At 31.5% G+C, this 26,913-nt stretch overlaps 2 protein-coding genes across 3 annotated transcripts in view; one reads left to right on the top strand and one right to left on the bottom strand.

The window, feature by feature from the left end:
* Positions 1-21,103, top strand: part of LOC114326831 (PR domain zinc finger protein 15) — a 53,612-nt gene extending 32,509 nt beyond the window's left edge. For both annotated transcript variants that reach the window (XM_028275283.2, XM_028275282.2), the window contains 2 exons: positions 7,210-7,461; positions 19,530-21,103. In XM_028275283.2, the coding sequence (XP_028131084.1) occupies positions 7,210-7,461; positions 19,530-19,662 (385 nt within the window). In that variant the 3' untranslated portion in view covers positions 19,663-21,103. The remainder of the gene's footprint in view (positions 1-7,209; positions 7,462-19,529) is intronic.
* An 852-nt stretch (positions 21,104-21,955) lies between these two features.
* On the bottom strand, positions 21,956-26,619 carry LOC114326841 (probable NADH dehydrogenase [ubiquinone] 1 alpha subcomplex subunit 12). Its single transcript, XM_050646155.1, has 3 exons — positions 26,392-26,619; positions 26,217-26,334; positions 21,956-22,237 (listed from the first exon to the last, which is right to left on the bottom strand). The coding sequence occupies exons 1-3, from the start codon at positions 26,484-26,486 to the stop codon at positions 22,028-22,030; spliced, it is 423 nt and encodes a 140-aa protein (XP_050502112.1). The 5' UTR covers positions 26,487-26,619; the 3' UTR covers positions 21,956-22,027.
* Positions 26,620-26,913: the final 294 nt, after the last annotated feature.

The following is a 26,913-nucleotide window of genomic DNA, read 5'->3' as shown; positions in this document are numbered from 1 at the left end:
AAACGAATTCATTATTAAAAGATCATTCTCTCTGCAAAAGTCTATAATACGTTCTCCATTATTATTTCTTGTTAGTTCTCCATATTGCCCTAGTACATCCGAGGAGTCGTTGTCTTTTATGCCAACTCTACCATTAAGATCTCCCATTACTATTGTGTTCCCTTCTGCGCTGTCTATAATCTCTGTCGCCTTTTCCCAAAAAATGTCCTTGGTCTTCGCTCTTTCAGTATCATTTGGTCCGTATATGACAAATATGTTAAGTAGCTTCTTCTCATCGGTTGTCATCCTTATTTTCAGGATCCTTTCGGTGATACATTCCCAATCCTTAATGCTGCTAGTCAAGTTTTTATTAATTAAACAACCAACCCCTTCACTTGCTCTTTCTAATTGCGATACTCCGCTGAGGATTAAAAAATGGCCATTTTCCAGAAACTGTGTGCTCTTGCCCTTTATTTTTGTCTCTGTTATACCTAGTATGTCTATTCGAGCCTTATCAAATTCTTCTGCAAGTTCTGTCTCCTTACCGTTGAGACCTCTTACGTTCCAAGTTCCTATTGTCCATCCTTCGGGTAATTTGGTCTTTTCAGTTGCAGTTGTTTCTATACTTTTGATCTTGTTGTTTGCAGCTGTTCTGTGTATTTGTAAGCATTTCTCATCCTTCTTACAGTTTAAGTTTCTATCCTGATCGTTGCATATTGCTTTATTTCTACTCGTGTCCTTGTTCATTGCCTGTTCTATTATCGTTTGTCCATTGGCGCTTTTTATTAGTTTTTTGATTTTTCTATCTTATCTTCTTTATTATTCCATTTCCATTCTTCATTATTTACCCAGAGTTTATTTGTACCAATTTTTACCTCATTACCTTTATCTCTCTCTTCTCGTGCGATCATCCGGATAGTTTTTTGTATTTCTCTTTCTCTCATTGTGGTGTCATTGTTGATATGTATTTTTTCTTCCTTGTAATTTTTTAGCTTGGACTTATTCTTCATGACTTTGATTTTGTCTTCCTGGTCTTCTAGTTCAATCAGACAGGTTTTTGTTCCCAACTTGTATGCATTTTTTATTTTGACCTCAATTTCCATATGTCCTTTGAACAAATTCAGCATCGCCTCTTTTATTGCTCCTTGTTCATAGGTGTCTATTGTTAATCCATTCATTACTACGTTGTTCTTCCTCCGTTGTTTTTCCATAAATTCCATATTTTCCTTTATTTCTTTCAATTCCTCTTTGATTTCCTTGTTTTCTTGTTTAAGGTGTTTGTTCTCGTTCTTCAACTTTCGGTTATCTTCAATGAGCTGTTCTATTGCTTCTTTACTGCTCTTTTGGTCTTTCTTTATCTCTGTGACATCGTTTGACAATTTACTCATCATTTCGATTCTGGTATCTAGTTTTGATTCGTACTTTTTTTGTGGTGAATTCGTTGAAAGCTTTCTGCTCTTCGCGTGCTCTTCTCTTTCCTCATTTTCGTTGTCCCCCTCTCTCATTTTTCTTTTTGTACCTTCGTCCGTTGTCGAGCTATCACACTCATAACCTTTTCCTTTCTCCAAAAACTTTTTCATTATTATTCGGTGCCAAGCACTGCTTTCCACCTCAAAAGTGCGGAGAAAGCAGTGCCTACCGTTTATTTACTTTGTTACAATTAAATTAGAATTGAATTAAAAATTAAAATATTGTCACCTGGGATATTTTGCTCACAGTGGCAACGTCGCAAATAAATCGGCCGACACTTCGCTCTCTCGTTTGTCTGTTATCGCTCTTATCTGTTAACCTTATGGATTTGTTTTGGTTAATTTTGTATAGTTTTTTAGCCGACTCACCTTTTAGAATCCCAATTTTTTGCCCTACTGATTAGTTTTTGACTTGGTTTTGCACTCCTTATACTTTGGTTATTTGTTTCTCGTTGAAATTCCCGATAAATCGGGTTAATTGCAGTCGAAAAATAACAAGGTATTTGTCTACTCGCTACCGTGTTGCCACTCTCCTTGTCCTTTGAAGTTACAAAATGAAAATCGATTTTTTTCAATATATCGAAAACTATTAGAGATTTTTTATTGAAAATGGACATGTATATTTCTTGTGGCAGGAACATCTTAAAACAAAATTATAGTGAAGTTTGGCCACCCTGTCGCCAATGGCACGCAATTGTACAGCCGGTTCCTAAAAAAACTGATACGACTCTTAGTAAGATTTGATCATGTTGAGCAGTGTATTTGATTGATCTGACATTATATTTATTATGACAGACAAATAATAAAATAAACAAACAACAAACAACTGATTACATATTATGTTAATTCATAAATTGTACTAATTATTAAGGTCTAAATGTTTATATTATTTTGAATTCCTGTATTTTATAAAGAGTATATAAATGATAGTTTTTACATCAAATAGATCACATAATTATTGTAAACGTGAATTATACAACAAAACAAATTAATATTCAATTCAGCCCTGTAAATTCACTAAAATAAATATTATAGAAGTTTTCAGGGACTTTCAGCCCACGGTAATAATGTAGTCTGTCATTCTGAGTTTAAATTTTTCAAAAATATTTATTAGTTTTCTCAGTATTCGAAAAAAATGAATACAATTAAAATACATTGAGAATTTTGACATGCGTCACAATTTTGCCTTAACTCAATGTAAAATTCTAAACTGTTGAATTCCAGCTTCCATAATTATTTGACATCAAAAGACATTAGAAACTATTTGTAGAGGATTGAAATCTGTATTGAAAACAACTGTTAAAATTGGTCTACGTAACTAAACATATTCCAAAATTTTGTAAAAATGTAATACATTTCAGTTTTCAGCCCAAACTTAGGCCACACACAATGCAATAATGTTCACATTTTTGAACTGTCAGTATTTTTATTTTATCATCTATTGTTTAAAAACAATACAGTTGATAAGATACCCTCAGTTGCAGAGAAAGTATTAATAATAAAGATTAATAATAAAGTCTAATAACCGTGGAACAGAATAAGCTATCTGACAAATTTTAAGATTTGGCAGTGACATTGACAGTATGTAAATATTAAGTATTTATCTTTCAAAATACACTGCTCAATTTTCTAGAAAATACGCTTCAAGAGTCGTATCAGTTTTTTTTGGAACCAGGTGTACACGGCTTAGGCTCCGCCCACAAATTTTTTTGTTTCGGTAACGATTCTAAACTATGAAAGGTGGCGAATCTCTACCGACGCTCTCTTAGGGGCCGGTTGCTCGAACGCTAATCAACAATGATCATTATTAAATATTTAATTACTGTCACCAAAACTGTCAATGTCAACTTTGTTTGGGTCGCTGAAAACATAATTAATTACAATTATGAGATTTATTATTAATTATGTTAATAATTATTGTTATATTAATTGATTATAGTCTCAGAATTGTAATTAATTATGTTTTAACAATTGACATTGACAGTAATTAATTATTTGATAATGATCATTGTTGATTAGCGTTCGAACAACCGGCCCTTAGTCTCCGATCTTTACGAGCACTTGACGTGTCTCTCGCGGGCTTCGGCCTACGCCGTGGCGGCCATGTGGCCTCTTTTACGGACACGTTGCCTTCACATCTAGAATTCTGTGCTGCAGTTCTTTGTTTCAAACTTAAATACTGTGTTTTCTCTATCCTATTTCCTTCTAAGAATGTAAGAAATAAGAGATGAATTCTCACAAACCATAGATACGTCTAGAAACGGCAAGTTCAACACTAAATTTGGAAATAAAGATGTCATAAACGACGTGGCTGAAAATCACAATCACAACCCTATCGCTGATATGAGTTTACGTCTACACGGAGGATGGTCTACGGGGCTTCTTTTCCAGACCGAATTTCCCCGATAGATGATAACCCCATACAAATTTTATGGGGGTTTTGTTCCCGTAAACCCCCCCCCCCAAACTGTTGTGTACGTTCCAATTAATTCATTATTGTGGTACCATTCGTTAAACACAACTTTCTTAAAACTTTTTTGCCTCTTAGTATTTTTTGATAAGCCAGTTTTTATCGAGATGCGGCTTCATGTTTAATATATTTACATAAAAATTTCATGGGGGTTTTGTTCTTTAAACCCCCCAAATGTTTGTGTACGTTCCAATTAAACTATTATTGTGGTACCATTAGTTAAACACAGTATTTTTGAAACTTTTTTGCCTCTTAGTCTTTTTTGACAAGTCACCTTTTATCGAGATGTAGCTTATTTTTCAAAATATACTTAAAAATGTAAATTATAAATAAATTTTCAGATTATTAACATGTCTCTATAATCGTACTTAACCATATACAAATACGTGGTGGATTCGACAAATATTCAAAATATCTCGATAAACACTGGCTTATCGCAAAAGTACTAAGAGGCAAAAAAGTTTTAAAAACAGTGTGTTTAACTAATGGTGCCACAATAATAATTTAATTGGAACGTACAAAAAAGTTTGGGGGGGGGGTTTAAGGGAACAAAACCCCATAACATTTTTGTGGGGTGCATAAATTTAACCATGATTTATTTTTAAAATGTTACTGCCATAAGAATGCCACGTGTCTATTTTCGTTAAAAAATCTCTAATAGTTTTCGATATATCGGAAAAAATCGATTTTTATCTTGTAACTTTAAAGGGCTGTAACTTTTTTTGTATGCTCATTTGGACTAAGGTAGGTTAGGTGCAATCGAATTATTTTTGGTCCCAGAATATGTGATTTAATTTTAATTTCACTTTCATTTTTTTTTTAAAGATTTTGCTACCATAAAAATGACCCTGTCCATTTTCAATAAAAAATCTCCGAGAGTTTTCGATACATGAAAAAAAATCGATTTTCATTTTGTAACTTCAAAGGGCTGTAACTTTTTTTGTGTGCATTATTGTATATAGGTAAGTCAGGTTCAATCAACCTATTTTTGACCCCAGACTCTGTGGTATAATTTATGACCAATATTTTCGGGACACCCTGTATAATGCAGTAATAGACTTTGGGATCCCACCTAAGTTAGTTAAGTTGATCCAAGTAACAATGCAAAACTTTAGCTCGTGCGTTAGAATTCAAGGAGAAAACTCTACGTTCTTTGACGTTAATAATGGTCTAAGACAGGGAGACGCGCTGGCGTGTCTCCTCTTTAATATTGCCTTGAAAAGGGCAGTCAGAAAATTAAATATTAGAATGAATGGAACTATTGTTTAATAGATCGACGCAAATTCTCGCATTCGCTGATGATATAGTTATAGTGGGCAGAAGTTTGAGAGACATGGTGCAGTGTTCTACAAGGCTTGCGGACATGGCAAGTGAATTAGGACTAAATAGTGGTAAACGAGGAAAAAACCAAATAGATGTTGAAAAAATCCCAAAATATCCAACAGAGAATTCAACAACCATACCTTTTAGCAAGTCAAGGAATTTATATATCTTGGATCGCTAGTAAACTCAATAAATACGACAAGTGACGAAATAAAAAGACGCATAGCAATAACAAACAGAACTGTTCACGCTCTCCACAAACATTTAAAAAATAAATATATAAAATGTGCAGTAAAGTTCAATATTAAATTAAATAAAATATTAAATGTATATTATACATGACCTTAATAAGACCGGTTTTGATATATGGGGCTGAAACTTTGAATAGACACATTTTGTAAAAGCCTTAACTATGCGTGTGATTTTTTTGAAATTTTAAAATTGAGTTCATTCCACTTAAAAAAAATAACGAAGAATTAAGTTTTTGATGGTGGGGGAAGGGGGTGGTGGGTTAAAATTACTCTGAGTCTTATTTTTTAAGCACATAGAACTTTAAATAATGAAAAAATTGAATTCTAGTACCTTTGGTGAGAGAATGTACCTTTTAATTTATTTATCCCGCTCATAAGTGGAAAGGATGCGCCAGTGTCAACGCATGTGGCACTAAAAGGTGACGGCACAGTGTTCATTCGTTTTCTTTTAGGTTCTACTATTTAAGTTATAAAGTCTTATCGTGCCTAGAATGATTAGAAAATTTCACCTATACCATTTTACATTTATACAATATACCTACCATTTTCAACGAAAACTTTTCGTTTATAAATTTGCAAAAGTGTGTGTGTTATTGCGTTGCCGCTCCTGCAATACTCAGATCAGATTTATCGATGGATTCTTATGTAGTTTTTTCTTCTGAATCCAAATCTGAAAACGGCATTTCGATATCTCTAACCGTCTTCGAGATAATCAACCTCAAAGTCTAAAATGTGACGTCACAATGCATTTATTTTCTACCGACACACTACACCTCAGCTGAAATCGTTGCTAGAAAATAGGCTAGTTTTTTAATCTCACTTTGTTAAGCAAAGCATAGGTTGTTTACATTATTTGAGTTTGACACTTCGTGAATGTCAAACTAAATTTTAAATTAAGTATTAATAAAATATCAATGACATTTGATAGTGAATTTAATTAGGTATTAAAATAAATAAGATGTACAAAAATACAATTTGAGTATACCTATTTTAAAAGCAATAATTTATTAACCGCTTTAAAATGGTTTATACGGGTATAAGCCCTCCCCTTTAATGATAAATGGACCGTTCCATTCGTTATGAAATTAAAATTGTTATTATAGTCGATTTTTTTGTTTTTTGCGAATTTTGCCAAAATTGGCAAAATTACTAATTATTTAGTACTTATTAACTATTTAGTAATTATGTTTTTTTTGCCAAATTGGCAAAATTATTGACTAAAATCACTAGCCAGTTGTGTCTGAGTTTAGCGAACCGCCTACATGAAATAATATTGTTTGAAATAAAAAATTATGGTCTGATATGTGCAATTACATCCTTCTAATGGAAAAAATATTTGAAGATTTTTCTCAAATTATGGATACCAACAACATTTTCATTTATAACTCTTTTATTTTTAATTTGACGAAGAAAAGTTATTCTTCATAAAAAGCTCTTCATGGTCTAAGATTTATGATGCAACCATCATATATAAAATTTTATTAGTTTTATACGAGGTATATAGAAAATTAAAAAATATGAATTTCGATCAACAGTAAAATGCCTTTATAGTTCATAACATTTAAATTAGAATGATATAATTGCATATTAAAACATAATTATTAATTCTAAACAACTTTTCATAATAGCAATTTTCGATATTATGAATTAAAATACGTAAATAAAGTTTTCGTTATGATAATGCTCGCATTTTCAGCTTGTTTATTATTATTTTTAGTGGAGTCGATCAAGCCGACTTTAAAGCTCACTCTTTGACCCATCCGTCAAGTTGCGAGGTCTGCAACTCTGTTTTCCTCAACGAAGCAGAATTAATGGCACATAAAAACATTCACTTAAATGACACCAATAGACATAAGAAAGTAGTTATAACCAAACTGTATGTATGTGAAATATGTAACCACACATTTTCCCGACAAGCGAATTTGCATAGACATCTGGAAATACACAAGAAAACAGATAAGCTCTTTACGTAAGTACTTTTTTTAATAGTAACTTTGTAAATAAAATCTTTGTAGATAAATAGTATTCAGTAGCGCGTCATCAATATTTTTGTTTTTCGAAAGTTCTCCGAACTTTCAACAGTGCGGCAATAGTGCGTCGGCCCGAAATTAAATGTTCAAACTTCCAAGAGGCAGGTGCCTGGCGGGAGATGACTTGAACATTGAATTTAAGCTAAAAGTAATGTTTATTTATGAAATAAACATTTTCCTGTTTTCTGGGAACACTAAAATGTATTTTGAATTAAATAAATTTCATACATTCTTCTTTTGTCATTATATTTTAATTAAAAAAAGAATGTGTGTGTACTTTGTACGCACGTAAGAAGCTATACTTCTATTATATAGTATAGTATATGGCTTAACACCCCATGTGGGGTTTCGCCGCTTTCGCTTTCTAGATCCATTTTACGGGGTGGATCAGTCCCCATGATCATTGTATTTGTTCACTAATATGTCTCCATTTCTTCCGGTCTATTGCCCTCTCTTTCCATTTTGTAATTCCTGCTCCTCTTAGGTCCTCCTCTACTTCAGTTAACCATTTCGATCTGGGTCGACCACGTCTCCTTTTTCCTCCTGGTTGCCACAATATCATAGCTTTTGATACTGATTCTGGTCCTTGTCTCCATATGTGACCTAGCCATTTGGTTCTTTGTACTTTTATTTTTTTTACTATATCTTCACCATTTAATTCTTCTAAAATTTCTTTATTCGTTCTCCTTCTATAGTCTTGTTCTTCGATTCTCACTGGACCCAGTATTGTCCTTATTATCTTTCGTTCATTTATCCTTAATTTCTCTTCTTCTTTTTTTGTCATAGTCATGGTTTCTGCTGCATACATCGTTATTGGTCTTATTATTGTTTTATATATATTCATTTTTGTTTGTTTGGTCAATATTTTACTCTTTAGTAGTTTTCTATTTGCTTGGAATACCCGGTTTGTCGCAGTTATTCTTTCTTCGATCTCCGTTTTTCTTTCCCCTTTGTTATTTATCATAACGCCCAGGTATTTAAATTTCTGTACTTCCTCGAATTTTTTATTTCCTATCCTTATCTCTCTGTTTTGTTCTGCTTTTCCGAGTCTCATTAATTTTGTTTTCTTTTCATTAATTCTTAGTCCCATCTTCTTTCCCTCTTCTTCTATCTCCATTAATAATTTTTTCATGATTTTTCGTGTTTTTGTTACTATCGCTATATCATCTGCATAGGCGATTAGTTGGTAACCTGATGCTCTTAGGTTTCCCTTATGGATCTTTCTTAACACAAAATATACTGTCAGGTTAAATAGTGTTGCTGACAGTGAGTCACCTTGTCTCACTCCTTTATTTATTTCGAATTCTTCTGTTTCCCCTTTTTGTGTTAGGATACTTATTTTTGATTTATTCATAGACATTTTTATTAGGTTTCTTAGTTTTTTACTTACTCCTTGATACTTTAGGGCTTTCATTATTTCCTTTCTCTTTATTGAGTCAAAGGCTTGTTCAAAGTCTATAAATAATATTTCTATTTCATGTTGATGTTCGTGTGCTTTTTCTATGATTTGTTTAATGGTATGTATTGCATCTGTTGTTGATCTGCCTTTTACGAAACCGCATTGGTATTGTCCTATGATATTTTTTGTTTCATCTGTTAACCTTTTTTGTATTATTGACGATAATATTTTATAGGCAACGTTTAATAGTGTAATACCTCTGTAGTTCTTACACTCATGCTGGTCGCCTTTTTTATGGATCGTTATAATCTGTCCAATTTCCCACTCGTTCGGCATTGTCTCCTCTTTCCATATTTTCTTAATCAATTCATGTATTTTTTCATGCAATATGTCTCCTCCGTATTTTATTAGTTCTAGATTTATTCCGTCCTTCCCAGGTGCCTTTCCATTATTCCCTTTCGTTATAATGTTTTTTACTTCTTCTAATGTTGGTTCCTGTGTGTTCGTTTCTTCTTCGTCCACGTCTTCTATTTCATCATTTATAACTGGTTCAATTAGTAATTCTTTAAAGTGACTTGTCCATATTTCTTTATACTCTTTCTGTTCCTCGACAATTTTACCTTGTTTGTTTTTTATTCCTTTTAATTTACCTTTGAATGTTCTATTGTTTTCTTTTATTTTATTATAGAATTTTTTTGAATTTCTGTTGTATTTTTCGTTCTCTATTTCCTGAATCTTTAGATCTATCCATTGTCGTTTTTGTTTTCTGTTAATTTTTTTGCCCTCATTTCTCAGTAATTCGTAGTTTTCTCTGTCTTCTGCCGTGTTCGTTCTTATCCATTTTAATCTCGCTTCCACTTTTTTTTTCATAATTTTTTGACATTCGATGTTGTACCATTCTTTTTTCTTCTCCTTCCTCTTTTTGCCAATTGTTTTTTCTGCTGCTTCCTGTATGGCGTCTTTTATGCAGCTCCACTCCCGTTTCACGTCGACACATTCTTGATTGTCATCGATTCTTAGATATTTTTCCAGTTCTTCCTGATATCTCCTTCTTACTTGCTCCTCTTTTAGTTCTTCAATGCCCCATTTCGTTTGTTTGCTTTTATTTTTACTCCTGCATGTTTTTTGTTTTATTTTTGCTGTTACCATGAAATGATCTGAGTCAGCACAGGCTCCTCTGTAGGATCTTACGTCCTTAATTGAAGATTGTCTCCGCCTGTTTATCAAAATATGGTCTATCTGAGATTTAGTTTGCAGATTTGGTGATATCCATGTTATTTTATGTTTGTTAGGATGCGGGAACTTTGTACTGCTTATGACCATGCCTGTTCTTGTTGCTAGGTTGCATAATCGTTGTCCATTGTCATTTGTCCTTTCATGTATTGTGTATCTTCCTGCTACAATTTCTGTGTATTGTTCTTTTCCTATTTGGGCATTGAAGTCTCCCAGTACCATGATCGTGTCTTCTTTGGGTATCTTTTCTATTTCTTCCTCTATATCATCGTACCATTTTTCTTTTTCTTCTCTGTTCGCATTTTCTGTAGGCGCATATACGTTTAGTAGTGACAAATTGCTTGGCTTTGCTTCTATGCGCAAGTATGCAAGTCTGTTACTTATCGGTCTAAATTGTAGTATTTTTTGCCTTACATCTCCGAGTATCATAAATGCTACTCCGTATTGCCCTTGTCTTTCGCTCCCTGAGTATTTGAGGCTGAGGTTTTTGTTTTCTAATTCGCCGCTTCCTTTCCATCTGGTCTCTTGTATGGCAGCTACGTTTATACCGTATCTTTTCAGTTCTCCTGCTATCTCTTCCATTTTTCCTGCAGTTAACATTGTTCTTACGTTCCAGGTGCATATTTTCATTATTTTCTGTTTTCTTTTTTATTTCTTTTTGTTTTGATTTTTAATACTATTCCTAAAATTAATATTCCCACCACCAATCATATTACTATTATAATAATTAATATTTATTTTCCTATTTCTAAACTTATCACTACTTAATTCTATACATTTTTTGTTAGTGTCCTGTTCACTTGCAATATCTTCTCTCCCTGTTCCTCGGATGGTCCCTACGTCGTTTCTTCCGTGTGACTGTGTTAGTTTTTTGGAGTCGCTATTTCCATTACCTTTTCTTCTTTCTGGTTCCATCTCCATTCCCTTCCCTCCACTTCTATTATATGATTTCTTAAAAATAAATATACTTTAAACAGTTTGTTTTAATTTTTTTTTAGACACCTAACTAATTTTGTGCTTACCGCTTTCAAAAAAATAAAAAAAAGGTATAGGATTGCACTGGATTCGAACTCAAGACCTCTCGATCTCTGGCCGAATGCTATACCAAATACGCTACGACGACTGTGTCTGTAGTCTGTATCGGTTCGGACGTACCTAATGACAATTCACGGTAACAAACAGACAAGGTGAAAGTATAATAAATATACAATAAAATGTTTTAATAATACTCATCCTACTCCTGAGGAAGACAAATCCAAAGACACAAAAATTATTATAAATATTTTTCTAAAAACACTAATATATTCTTTTCACACCTTTTCTTGCACTGATATATTTATACATAACTAGAAAGATTTAGCAACTAAACGCCATACTGTCTGTGTGCGCATGCGCGCAGTATTATGAAATTTTACTCTCAATCGCGCATAGAGAAGTATAACTTCAAAAAAAATTTTGGACGCCCTGTATAAATAATTATATTAATGTTTATATTACTGAACAAAGAATTGAATATCCTTTCAAATGAGCTATCACTCGACCCCTATTCTCATTTAAAAAAAATAATCGATTACGTTATCCTGCCCAAATGGATGACGTCACTCTTATGATATATATGCCAAAATATTCTAGGAAAGGAACAAACCTATTTTAAAATATTTAGTACATGTATTTATATTTGTCTGGCATGAACTCTTCTTCGTAACGTGCCCTATCAAGTCCCCTTGACGTTGGCGATTAACATGGCGAAACTGTCTCTGTCTCGAGCTATTCTAAATACAGTATTTTTACTACAAAAGCAAGATTACGTAGGTCAAAATTTCTGACGTAAAAGCACTGTCAAAACATTAGAATGTGACTTTTCATAATGGCCACGTTTATGTCATTACTTGTCAGATATTTTATTTTGTTTTTGTTTACTATAAAAATAATATCTAATTCTTTATTCTAATTAAGAGGAAACGGTAGCGATCAACAGGTAGCACCAAACGCGTTCCAAGATTGCAGCTCTAATTTTGAATATTTTGTCGAGATATTTGGCACACATATTCGTAATATAATTACCCCAGTTAATAGGGAAAAAAACATGAAAAAATGTTAAGCAGGGTTTTGAAGGTGCTAAACGGTAGATGAGAGATAACTGATGATAATTCCGTGAAGACGTACAGCTAATTTTTCTTCTTCTTTTTTTTAAACAGGTACAAAGAATGAAAAACTCAGTTTTTTTACTATAAAACGTTTCTTGTTAATTTTAGAGAAAAATGTTTTAAATAAGTGTTGTAGATCTTAAAAAGTTCTTTAATTTGATAGTACTCATAATAATATACATAAACAATTGACCTAGATAATTGCAAGCAACTCTCATTTTTGCACTAATTTTTAAATAGTAATAACTTTACTTTTTACATAATAATATATAATTTAACTACTTTAAATTATGCCATTTAATGGTTTATTTAAGTGCACTAAATTTCAACCAGATTGACCAAATAGTTTGTAAGTTATTCAATTTGTTTATCCCAGAGAGCAATTGTTTATACAACTGTTCTTGCCCTAACAGTGAATCTAGAGATATTTAGCAAATCGCAATCAATTATTCGAGAGTCTACTTTTAAGATGCATTAAGAAAAAATTAACATTTTATTAAAATTGTTATTAAAAAACTCGTTTGAAAAAGACCCTACTTTCTAGGTTATAAACAATTTGAATAACTTTGACAGTTTTTATGTCACACGCTTGCATGTAGGCTCACTGAAAAGCTGGTGAAAAAATACATATTAAAAAAGAAAAAATAATTTTATATGACAAATAGGAATCAAGTTAGTATTTTTTTTTATAAATCAAATTTTGCATTGTTTATAAACATTAAGAGCTGAAAATTTATATATGGAAATCTATATTTTACGATCCAGTTTATAGATTGCATATGCAGTGAAATAATAAAAACTTATGACCTGTTAAACTGATGGTACTCGTGAAACACCACCAACGAAAGTGAAGGTGAGAAGTGTTCAAGCTTCGCTTCCTTTTTTGGAAAAAAACTGCAATATATTATCACCTTCCATAGCACGCACAACCTTCTTTTTTAACTGGAGTAGCTCAAAAAAATACTAAAAATTGTGCAAATTTCACCTTGCACAATTGGAAAATCCCGTGAAAATCAATTGATTCAATTTTACTATAAAAGTTATTGAATTTTACAAGTATTTCTTAAAAATTCTTTAAATCATTAAGTAAAGTATATTTTTTATATAAATATATAATAATTATAAATTAGTACAATACATTTTTTTTTATTTGAAATAATTAAAAAGTATTTAAAAGTCCTTAATAATTTTTAAAAAATTGTTTGTTTTATTTTGTTTCTGAATTGTTATGAAATGTTATTTAATTTAATGAAACTATTAATATTTGTTTAGGTAGGCATCTAATAAGTATAAATATGTAATATGTTTGCACTATTTAATGATGTATGTTTAGTTCAATAATTAGAATAAAAGTCATATATTTGTTTTGATAGTAATATATATATTTTAATAAATTCATATAATTAATTATAAAAATAAAAAAGTAAAACATTGTTTATGAATTTTAATTTGATTGTTCTAGTGAACGTCTATAACTTCTAAATCGCTTCTCGGCAAGTTACAGTTCATCCTCTACAAAGTCTGACTCGACATCGTCAAGAACCACTGCAGCGCGATTACAACATTTTTTCTCCTCTTCTTCCACTGCACAGTTTGTACAAAGATCCGTATAGTTTATACCATATTTTTTACAACCATATCTTGTACTTTTGCAACCCGTTGAACATTTAGATGTAATTTGTTTTAATATCTCTTCAGGGATCAAACAATCTAAGGTGTAAATAGGTTGAAAACCCGTATCAGTTTTTTGCCATCCATATTGGATAGCATCCAGTTTTTTACCTAACCAGTGTTGTAATTGATGATAAACGCCAAGTACATGCTGATAACCTTCACCTTCTGTTGGGGGCAAATTTTCCAATTTAAAAGATTTTTTCCCTGTATTTCTTATAAATTGTAAAAAACGTAACTCATTTAATGACAATATGTTATTATGTTTTTTTTTTATATATAACATCAATTGCAGCAGAATACAGAGCAACAATGATATCACATCCGTTTTTCATGATGTCCTCCTTGTTAGCATTCTCGTCGTAAAAAATATTTATCAGATCTACAATTTCTGACGATGCAGTTAATAATTTGAATTTTCCTTGATTAAAAAAAGAGGAAGTTGTATCACACCCAGTAAAAATATATAAGAACCCAACGTATTTTCTTAGATGAGAATGTTTAAAACTATTACAACTATAACAGATAGATTTTCCTTTTTCGCCTTTTTTTTTCAAAATACATATATGTTATTGTCCGGAGCAGAGAGTTGCGTCAATATTATGAGTGTATCAGTATCATTACCAATTATTACAATGGTCTTGCTAGTTTCATATGTATGTTCGTGAAGAGCTGTCTGCACTATTAATACGTCCGCATCTTCATCTGCTACTTTAGTTCGGTACCCAGATTTGTTGAGCTCTGCACATAAAAGTTGAATCAATTGCTTTTTATTTTTACTAACTGCTAAAAATATTTTTTGTTTTATGGATAAGATCGTGTTTTCAACCAATTTAATTTCTGGGCCTGAGCTAATTATTATTGTATATTTATATAAATAATATACTTTAATTAGTAAAATATAAGTAATTCTTACGAGAAACTATTGTAAAATTAAAGCAAGTAATAGCAATTAAACTGCAAATTTTTTCAACATGTTTCAAATTGGGATTCCATTCTAAAAAAAAAAACGAAGCTATTCTCACCTTTACATTTGTTGGCGGTGTTTCACGAGTACCATCATTTTAACGAGTCATGACTTTTTATTTTTTTACTGCATATGCAATCTATGAAGTGGGTCAGAAAATATAGACTTTTTTAAACAACTTATTCAATTTTCAGCTCTTAATGTTTATAAACAATGAAAATATGATTTATTGAAAAAAAAATTCTAACTTGATTTCTATTAGTCATATAAAATCCATTTTATTATTTTAATGTGTATTTTTTCACCAGTTTTTCATGAGCCTACATACTAGCGTGTAACATAAAAACTGTCAAAGTTATTCTAATTGTTTATAACCTAAAATGTAGGGTCTTTTTCAGACGGTTTTTTTAACAACAATTTTGATAAAATCTTAAAACATTTTCAATACATCTTAAAATTAGAGTCTTAAATAATCGATTGCGATTTGTAAAATATCTCTAGAGTCACTGTTAGGGCAAGAACAGTTGTTTAAACAATTGCTGTCTGGGATAAACAAATTGAATAACTTATAAACTATTTGGTCGATCTAGTTGAAATTTAGCACACTGAAATAACCCATTAATTGGCATAATTTGAAGTAGTTAAATTAAATATCGTTGTGCAAAAAATACAGTTATTAATATTTAAAAATTAGTGCAAAAATGAGAGTTTTTTACAATTATCTCGGTCAATTGTTTATATATTTCAATATGTGTCCCACCAAATTGAAGAACTTTTTAAGGTCTACAATATTTATTTGAAACATTTTTCTCTAAAATGGATAAGAAACGTTTTATAGTCAAAAAACTTAGTTTTTCATTCTTTGTAACTGTTTTAAAAAAAGAAGAAGAAAAATTAGCTGTACGTCTTCACGGAATTATCATCATTTATACCTCATCTATCGTTTAAAACCTTCAAAACCCTGCTTAACATTTTTACGTGAAATCGACGATTTTCTTCCCTATTAACTGGTGTAAATAAAGAATGGCGGTACAGAGCCCAATTTCAGAAATATGTTAGTATGTGGAAATTACTCCACAACTAAATAAGATATTGAAAAAAGGAGCCTGTACCGCCATTAAGAAAGACAAAAAAATACACTTTCTTCAAATAAACTCTTTTATCCCATGCCTAGATTTTGTATAATCTTGGAACTAATAAAAATCGATTTTTTTATAACAAGAAATCGAACGTCACTGACTTGGCAACATTTCGCGCCTATGTGTATAAAAATTATTGTTTTTGATAGTATAAACGTCACTGTCAGTGTCGAATTACCGACGCACTGTTGCCTCTCTTTTGAAAGTTCGCAGAACTTTCGCAATATTGGACCGCGTTTGTTGCCACCTGTTGATCGCTACTGTATCACCCGGATTTCATTAATTGCCGAAATATATTAATCATATGCCAAAATATTTGTTAATGTTAACGAAAATAATGATATTCCAAAACATCAACTCTAGAATTGAATAAATTATTTATATGGGAAATAAGCCACAATTAAAATGAAAAAAATAATTTTATTAACGTTTCGACGCCCAAATCGGGTGCCGTTGTCAAAATACAAAATATTACTGAATATTATAAACGATCAAGAAGAGACAATAAAATTTACAATGGAAAAGGAATACAATAACAGCCTACCTTTCCTCGATGTTTTGATCTCAAAGAAGGATATTGGATATGAGACTCAAGTGTATAGAAAACCAACACACACCAACAGATATCTCAATTACAAGTCAAATCACAACATCAACGTTAAAAAGGGAATCATTAAATCCTTATATGATAGAGCCAAAATTACTTGTTCTAACGAAAATTCCTTTTTAGCAGAAAAACAATTGTTAACATATGTTTTATTAAAAAATGATTATCCTTTATCGTTTATAAATAAGGAATTGTCAAGATTGGATCGAATGGAACAGAACAACTTAGAACGGGATCCTACAACATTCACCAGAAATAATACGAGGAAAATATCAATACCATATATAAAAGGACTATCCGAGAAACTTAAAACAATAGGAAATAAATTCAACATTTCAACAACATTCAAAACAACAAACACATTGAGATCTATTCTATCTAAAACTAAACCTAACAATGATCAAGAAAGAACAAAAAATTGCATTTATAAAATACCTTGTGAATGCGAACAATTTTATTTAGGTGAGACATCAAGACCATTAGACGTTAGAATAAGTGAACATCAATCTTATATTAAAAATAGAGAATTTGAGAGATCTCAAATATGTCAACACGCATGGGATAATGAACATAGAGTTCAGTGGAGAGATTCAAGTATAGTCCTGAAAGAATCAGATAGTAAAAAGAGAAAAATCAAAGAAGCGGCTCTAATTATGCTAAATGAAACCAATTGTGTCGCAAATTCCTCGGTAGAATGCAGTAGGATGTGGTTACCCATACTGAAAGAGGAAGTCAATAGAAAGAAAATACCAAGATTAGTAAGTCAATAATATCGAGCTAGTATATATTTTATATTTTAGTATTACTTATATAGCTAGTATTATTAATAATATTTATAATTTAAACATGTTACAAGTCAGAATTTGGTATTATTTTTTGAGAGTAAATTAATGTAAGACCAAATACTTACGATGTCGGGATAGTATCACAGGGTTTTCCTGGTTTTCCCTTGTGATTTACTATGAAGTCTCTAACGCGAGAATTTTACTGTCGTTGCATTTGGTTGTCTTTTTAAAGACATATCACATGCTATAATTTTTTATGACGGATATTCTTGAGTTGGGGTTAATTTCATGTAATCGAATGAACTATCTTTCAGTAAGTCGTCCCAGGAACGCAACTCATAAATATTGTCAATATCATTTTAAAGTCTTCTACTTTAAAATGTATAATATATGTCTGAATTGCCAATATAAATGAGTGAGATTAAATAAATTATTAGAAGAATTTTTTTGCTTAGCAACAACACTTTAGTTTATTTTAGTAATATTTTGTATTTTGACAACGGCACCCGATTTGGGCGTCGAAACGTTAATAAAATTATTTTTTTCATTTTAATTGTGGCTTATTTCCCATATAAATAATTAATCATAAAAATGCCACAAGGAAATAGCTTCAGAACAACATCTAGAATTGAAATTTGTGTAGCACAGCTAAAATACGACACCAACACGGAACTTCCCGATCTTATAGCGATTACATTGAGAATTTTAGAATGATATTAATTAAATAACCAAAAACATTTATTATTTTCAATAATATAAATTTTCTAAAACAATTATTTAAGTTCAATATTCCAAAAAATAATAATTTTGGTTAAATATTTTAGACATTCGTACGCTGCTCATACATTCAAACACAAATGACAGTTCACTGTTGCTGGTACCGGTCAGCCTGGGACAATTATGCTGTGAGCTGTGAAATAATCTATTTTAATGATTATACCTACACTATGATAATATTCTAATTAATATATATTTCGGCAAGTAATGAAAACCAATTGACATCATTAATTAAAATAAATAATTATAGATATTATTTTTATAGTAAACAAAAACAAAGAAAAATATCTCTGACAAGTAATGACATAAACGTGGCCATGATGAAAAGTCACATTCTAATGTTTTGACAGTGCTCATACGTCAAAAATTTTGACCTACGTAATCTTGATTTTGTAGTAAAAATACTATAGGTGTTCTGCTTTCTTTATTCCTGTCCATTCCCGGATATTCTTCAACCAAGAGGCCTGCTTTCTACCAATTCCTCTGCGACCTTCAATTTTACCCATCATAATAAGTTGAAGAATATTATACCGGTCTCCCTTACTACGTGTCCAAAATAGGCCATCTTTCTATATTTGATGTTATCAAGCAGTTCGCGGGCAGCATCTGCTCTCTTAAAGACTGCCACATTTGTCAGCATAGCCGTCCATTGTATTTTCAGTATACGTCTGTGCAGCCACATTTCAAAGGCCTCCAAACGATTAATGGTGGATATTTTTAATGTCCATGCTTCGACACCATACAAGAGGACTGACCAAATGTAACATTTAATCATGCGCTTCCGAAGTTGAAGTTGTAAATTATCATTACAGAAGAGTGACCTCATTTTTAAAAATGCCGTGCGGGCTATCTCAATTCTACATTTTATCTCTTTATCTGGATCTAGTTATTCAGTAATATGGCAACCAAGATATTTAAAACTGGGTACTCTTTGAATTATGTGACCATCAACATATAACCGTGAATCTTGATGGGCCAAACGGCTAAATACCATGTATTTTGTTTTTGAACAGTTTATGTTTAGGCCAAACTCTCTTCCCACTGTGTCAGTGGCATTTAAAAGGTGTTGTAATCCATTCATATCATCACTTAAAATACCTGTATCGTCTGCACATGGACATGAATACCAACATAAAAAACTCGAAAATCTAATGAAAGTTGCCCGCCAAATTTGAAAAATTACATTTTTTACAATGCCTCGAATTTTCAAATTTCCATGTTTTTATCACATAAATTTGAGTATATATTAGATTTCTAAACCAGATTTTGTTTTTAATTTTAGGTGTACAATTTGTGGCTGTTCGTATCACTTTTCGTCGTCTTTAACTCGTCATATTGTTAAAAACCATGTACAGTTGCAAAGACCGGATATTGCTCCTAGGGGAGAAGATAATTCCATAGCAGTGACGCTTTGATTTAACTTAATGCTAAAGGAGATATTGATACCAATAGAAGAAACTTTTAAAGAACGCTTAAAATTCACCATCTTCCATTTCTATTAGGCAGCTAATAGTTTTCACTCATAATAAAGCAAACTAGAGATTTAAGACTAGAAAGATTTATCAGTTGTACTCGGATAGTAGTAAGAAGCCCATAAAAAATTACTAAGAATGTATCAAAAGGACACCACACACATCTTATTGAAAAAATCTCACTCAAATGCAATAAAATTTATACGAATAGATTCGTCCTCGAAATTACCATTATTTTATATAATTGCACCAACTCTGAATTTTGATTAATAAGGCCGTAAATTGTAATTAAAGTTTATGGTAATCACATTTTTGAGGTTCATAAAAGTGTTATACAGAAATACTATTAGTCTATTTGCTATCTATTGAAAACATCTTACCCAGCGTGAGCGAAGGTACGAATTAGAGGAATTATTTACTTTGGTACGACTGGCCAAATTATACCTACTTTATTATCTATAAGATAAGACTAAGCATCTGCCTTAATACCTGCAAAAAGATTTATTGACGATTCGCAAAATATATTTTTTCTTTGTAACTCACGTACGTAGCCATTTGATTTTAGATTTATTTATATCAGTTTACGCCTTTATTAATCAAAATTCAGAGTTGGCGCAATTATATGAAATGATTGTAACCTATATTATATGACGCAATTATATGAAATATATTCATGTATTTTTTTGTATTTGAGTGTATTTATATTTTCCATAAGAGGTGTACAGTGTCCTTTATTAGTATCGAATCAGTAAAGGCTGCTTTTAAATAATCTATGATTAATAAAATTGATGCTGGTTGCACTTATAATGACAAATCTATCATAAATTCAATTTAAATGACACTGTGCTTGTATTAAGTAATTTTATGGTAAGAATAAGTAAAAAATTAAGTGTTATATTTTATTTATTCGTTATTGCAAATTGTATATTCAAATAATTTTAAATTTGTTCTTTAAATACGTTAATTGAGTTTAAATTCTGCCTACGCATGACCCATTAAATCCCCAGGCCTGAACATTAGATGTGGCAACGCTGCCAGCCTATCAAACATTGTACCTACTATTTGACGTGCAATAGCTGGAAGAATATAATTTTTCTTGAAATTAAATTAATTAAATATATAGACTTGTTTTGTCACAAATGTGTTAAACGTTTTCTAGCTTAGCTATTTTTCTTTTTATATGACACTTTTATAGTGATCAATTCTAGAGGATTATAGAGAACAGTTACCAGGATTGTACCACCCAAATAATAATATGCACTCGTTATAAAATTTAAGTGGTATTTTATTACAATTTGGATTAATAAAAATATCTTTTTACTTACTTCTGTATACATTTTTGTAAATTGGTTTATTTGATAATAAATAATAGTTGTTCCAATAAGTACCTAATTATTAATGGTTCTACTGGTTCTAATAAGATCTACTGTATATAATAAAGAGATATGATTTTTTTTAATACAAAACTATGTTTACATCACTGGAGATTTCTGAGGTCAGAATCCCACAGCGATTTTCAGAGATTATTCAAAATATTGTATGATTAATTTTGTGCTAATGCATCAATAGAAATTTGCTATAAATGCTCTATATGGCAGAAAATATTTGATATAATACGTAGATAAAGTTTCAATATAGAAAAATAGGATGAGATTTCAAGGCTGATAGGTGAAGTGTGACGTCACTACTGTCATATTGTTATTTGTAAACAAAAGTTGAAAACTTAGGATTTGCCCAATCTCAGCCTTTTTAATTCCTATAAAGTTGAAATTTTGCTTCCTCTGCCTAAGTATAATGTTTTTAAGATAATACCATAATTCAGTCTTAAATTTCTATGAAATATAGTTTTTTGGTGATATTTACAAGCAAAGATTAGGAACTTTTGTGAACCATTGTATTTTTTATAATAAAAATGGTAATGTGCTTTGTCCCAGATTCCCAGATTGTAAGCAGTGAAACAGTGTTTGTCTAGTGAAAGAGGGATATGTAGATTATTTATGTTTCCAAAGGATCTGGTTGAAAAGAAGAGGGGGATTTCATTACTAAGCTAAGAAAATATAGTGCACAAAAAGAACTGAATTTATCGCCCATAGGGGACGGCTTACAAATTATGCCACCTTGAGAAGCGGTCGACATGTCATATCCCCTCCATGTCAACCCTTCCAGCAGATAGTACTGTGCCGTGCCTACTCTGATCTTACTTCTGGTATAAATCTCTAGCTAATTCTAAAAGATGTTTGACTTTTTAGATTTATTTTAATTTATTTATACATAAAATTCACAATATACTACACAAAATAACATTTTTCTATTTTCCTGGGGGGGTCCATGCTTCAATTTTGGGTCTAGTAGTGGAATATGGCATATACTGCCCTGGAGTTCCACTTAAATTTTCTGTGTGATCTGCCATCCATTTATACTTTGGTCTAGATGGATCCTTATCTGGGGTAAGGTCAGTTTTGTAATGTAACCAGCCAAACCATTCAGCAGGAACCTGGCTTCCATCATAGTCCAAACCTGAAAAATAAAAATCTAATAAAAAGAAATAATATAAACACAAATAAGTTGTTTTAATTTTTGGTTTTCTAGACTGTAAAATTTTTGATAATTAATTTTACAGTACATTAACCCCTTCGTGCCGGACCGTCATTCGGCAAGTCGGCTCCTATATACGGATTCGAGCGCTTACCGAGTGGCTTCGCGTGGTCAGTTAAAATTCAGTATCACACTACAACTAATTAAAGTTAATGTAATAATAACACTAATTTTAGAAATAAAACTATTTTTATTCAGTTTATTATTCTACATAGTATGTGAGTTAAATTAAATTTTATCCATAAAATACCATTTTAAACAAATATTATTAAAAAAGATAAACAAGATAATTCGGATGGAATTCCCCAGATTATTTTGTGCTTGATACCGTCCCAGTCTCCTAATCTGGGAAATTCCATCCGAATTATCTTGCAAGGGATAGTAAGGTAAGTTGTAAACAGCAGCACAGTAACTTCACCTCCCACACAATGCCATCAGTCAAACATCCAAACAACCTTATCACCAATCAAATTAACTAAATCTAATCTCCTTCTGGACATCACCCACTTTTGGGCGTGGTTCCCCCACTTTTAGATTTGAATAAGGTAATTCGGACGGAACAAAAATACCTGAAATATGATGCAGATGGTGGCACCGCCGTATATGGCGAACGACAACTCATGATGCACCCGTGTGCATCACCGTACTGAGCAGATAGTCAAGCATGATGCACACGGGTGCATCACCATACCGAAGGGGTTAAATGTTATCTTCATTCAGTTAGTACAATGAATGGAATTTAGGGAAAACGATGGTGACCAAATATTGTGCTCATCAGTGGCAGATCTACAGGGAGAATGGAGAAGTCTCCCCTTCCCCAAGAAGGCCCAAAATAAAGAAAAAAATTTGTTGAAATAAAAAAATATTTTAGGTGGCATAAAACTTGAATCATGACACGACAAATTGAACCCAATCAACCAGAGAGTTTTAATCTCTGGTTTAAAATAGGAGGAAAATTAAGAGAACTTAATGCATATAACTTGTAGACATTACTGCATATGCAGACGATGTAGCTATCCTTAGTAAGAACCAGCAACAACTAATGGAAGAGTCATGAAAAAGAGGGCTTAAAAAACGAAGTATATGACAGTAAAACGAACACCTGACAATGAAAATAACATCACAATAGACAACTATACCATCGAATGTATAGATGCCTTCAAATATCTGGGCACAGAAATCATTCCAAAGAATTCCATAAGTAAAGAACATCTCCATGTATTTCCAGTGGGAATCATACATACTATGCTAATAAAAGATTGATGATATCGAAATAATTAGATAAAAGAACCAAAAATAACTACCTACAGAACATTAATTAGACCCGTAGAAGCATAATATGGTTGTGAAACCTGGGTAATGGCAAAAAAATAAGGTACACTAAGAAAGGTATACAGCTTGCTGCAAGAGGAGGACACTATTTGGAAAATCAGGAGAAATTACGAAATTAATGAATTAAATGAAGGGTATGATATTGTAAAATTTATAAAAAGTCGCAGACTGCATGGCTGGGATATGTCCAGAAACAACAAAGAAAATATTACAGTGGAAGATGACAAAAAAATAAAGGTCCTGAATGAGATGGTTTGAAGATGACTTGAAAACTATGAATGTAAGACAATTGTAGAGACAGGCACAAGAGAAGTCTGAATGGAAGGACATAGCCAGATAGGCAAAGACGAATTCAGGATTATGATTGCAAAATAAGAAGAAGAATGCATATAAGTTATTATTTACGTCTTTTATGAAGTTTGAGTTTATCTTTTTTATGTCTTTTATGTATAAGAACAATGTTTGACAGTCATATAACTTAAAAAAATTAAGTCTGTAAGAAAATATTTCTTTGGTTAAGGACTACAATCAGAGTTAGATAATCGTAGAAGAAATATAAAGTTCTATACATTCGGGATGGGAAAAACCTACCGGTTTAAACCTAAAACCGGTTTTGTTACTTCGCAATAACCGGTTTACCGGTTGTTTTTTTTTTGTCCCGGTTATAACCGGTTTTTTCTTTTTAAAGTAAAACCGGTTATTAGGTTTTTACGGTGATTAGGATTAGGTTAGGTATTATTTTGGATCCCAATCATAATTATTATTCTCAAGTAATTATTCCAAACAAAACCATAATTCAAATTTTATTTTATTTTATAAAATACAGAAGCAAACTGAAAGTGCAATCTCACATCAGCCAGAAACAATTATTAAGTTTTATTATAATATTTCCTTGAAAAGGTATTTTTAATCATAATATTTACATAAGAAGTGATCTGGTTGAATTAGACGCAAACATCATTTATTTTTCACACTTAACTCTTGACATTGAAAGTGGGTGAATGACTTTTTCTGATTACCAAAAATAATGTTCTGGCTATGAATATCGAATTACTGATTACGGATACGAATCTCCAAGAATTTCGCTACGTTTTCAAAACGATACACTCATACTTACAGGAAGTATTAAATGAGTTAAAATGTACCTATTCTACAAATATACAAACGTGTTAAAAGTAATACATGTTCTTTCGATAGTATTACTAATTTTGATCATATTGATATCGAGTCGAATGGAGTATCGCAAACTAAAGTGTATTGTAAATGTAACTTTGTAACCTATTGGATTAAAAAAACCAAAAACCGGTTTTTCCAAAAACCGGTTTTTTGGCCGGTTATAACCCCCAAGTTAAACCGTAAGCAAAAAAAAACGGTATAACCGAAAACCGGTGTTTTGTCAAAAACCGCCATCCCTACTATACATATTATGTTAAAAATTTAGGAAAAAAAAAACAAAATCGGATACTTATTTATATCTCACTAACTTATAATTCAAAATAACTGAATGGGTCTGCCGAATAACATTGTAAGCGCCACATTGTTCATTTTTGAGAAGTTGAAGAAAAAGTTTTAAAATTGTGATAATGGTGAGTTTATACATTTTAAGGGTGAGTAATACAGTTTGTAATTTGTATTTACAAACTTTATTACTTACTCTTAAAATGTTTTTTGCCATTGTTATAATATTAAAACTTTTTTTTCGATTTCTTAAGAATAAGTGATGCGGTGCTTACAACGCTATTTGGTGGACCCATTCAACTGTCAAACTAAGATCTTATCACCAGTCCCAGCACTAGGGTATAAGGTGCCCACCTGCAAAATTAGCATAGGTGCCCTACGGTTTTTTAAATTATTGTTTTTTATAACACTAGCAAAAAAGCTCACTTTGGTGCCTGCCTCGCAGGCCAGTTATCTCTGCCACTGGTTATCAGATTTCCAAAAAGTTTCCTAGATGCATAGAAATGAAGATATACAGTGATGAGTGCGCTAATAACCAGCAAAATAGCTCAAAAGATGGAAAACATAATCCATTGCGAACCAAAAAGAGATGAAACTAGTGGAGGTGGAAATTATCATTATAAACGTCTAAATATCATTACATTACATAGTTTCCCACCTTTAGATGTATCAGATGAGTATGAGAACTGTCACTGTGACAGTAGAATTTTATAAAATACGTCTGTCACAGACGTCTAAAGGTGGGAAACTATGTAATGTAATGTTAATTGATACATTTATAATGATAATTTCCACCTCCACTAGTTTCATCTCTTTTTGTTTCGCAATGAATTATATTTTCTATCTTTTGAGCTATTCTGCCGGTTATTAGCGTGCTCATCACTGTATATTAATGACTAATAAAAACTGATCTACATGGAGCAGCAAACCAATATATTTTGGGTCAAGGGACACAACTATTATATTCATGTTTCATACCAAACATGTAAATGCTATTGTGTTTTTAACATTCAAAAAATCATGTGTTACTTGTGAGTAGCACTGTCTAGTTTTGAAGTGGACTGGCGTGGAGCAGACTCAAAAAATAGATAACCTATAAAAAACTACTTTCCATAGTAAGGTGCATATTCAATCCATCGATTTCTGCCATAAAAGTAATGAGGATTTTCGTAATATTTATTTCCGTACTTGTCTGTACCGACCAGTGTTCCCGGTCTCAAGTTGTCCATCCTAAAATAAGATATTGTTAAAACAAACTGTTATATAATTTTTAAATTTATTTCTTACCTATAAAGTTTATACAAGGAAGCTCTTATTCCTCCAGCTTCTTTGATTGTGTTTAAAAACACAAAAAATTTATCAATGCCAAAGTATTTGGCCATATTAATTCGTGTAGCTCTTCAAAATGAATAGATTTATTTTTCCTAAATCCAAATGTGAAAATGGATAAATAACTACCATAGATTTTATGTATTTTATGTTAGTTTGCAGTCCGTAATCTGTCACTGTCATTTGTCCACAAATGTGTTCGAGTTTAGAGCATATTCTCGAACGCAAGGCCAGAACACTGAAATTTGGCAATGGTGAATAAAGGGCCTATAAAAATATTTACGTTTTTATACATATGAATTATTCTGTTAATGGTGCCTTAAAATTTTTTTCAAGAAAAATACATTATCTAAGAGAAAGTGCTATTCCAAAAATATTTGACAAAGCAAGAATATGGTCCTAAAAGGAACAGTACCATAAAAAGGAGAAAGTAGGTCCAAAAAATCAAATTTATTTTATATATTATAGGATTAATTTTTG

Source organism: Diabrotica virgifera, chromosome 3, assembly GCF_917563875.1.
Source record: "Diabrotica virgifera virgifera chromosome 3, PGI_DIABVI_V3a".
Taxonomy (NCBI): domain Eukaryota; kingdom Metazoa; phylum Arthropoda; class Insecta; order Coleoptera; family Chrysomelidae; genus Diabrotica; species Diabrotica virgifera.
This window is presented reverse-complemented; position numbering and strand designations above follow the sequence as displayed.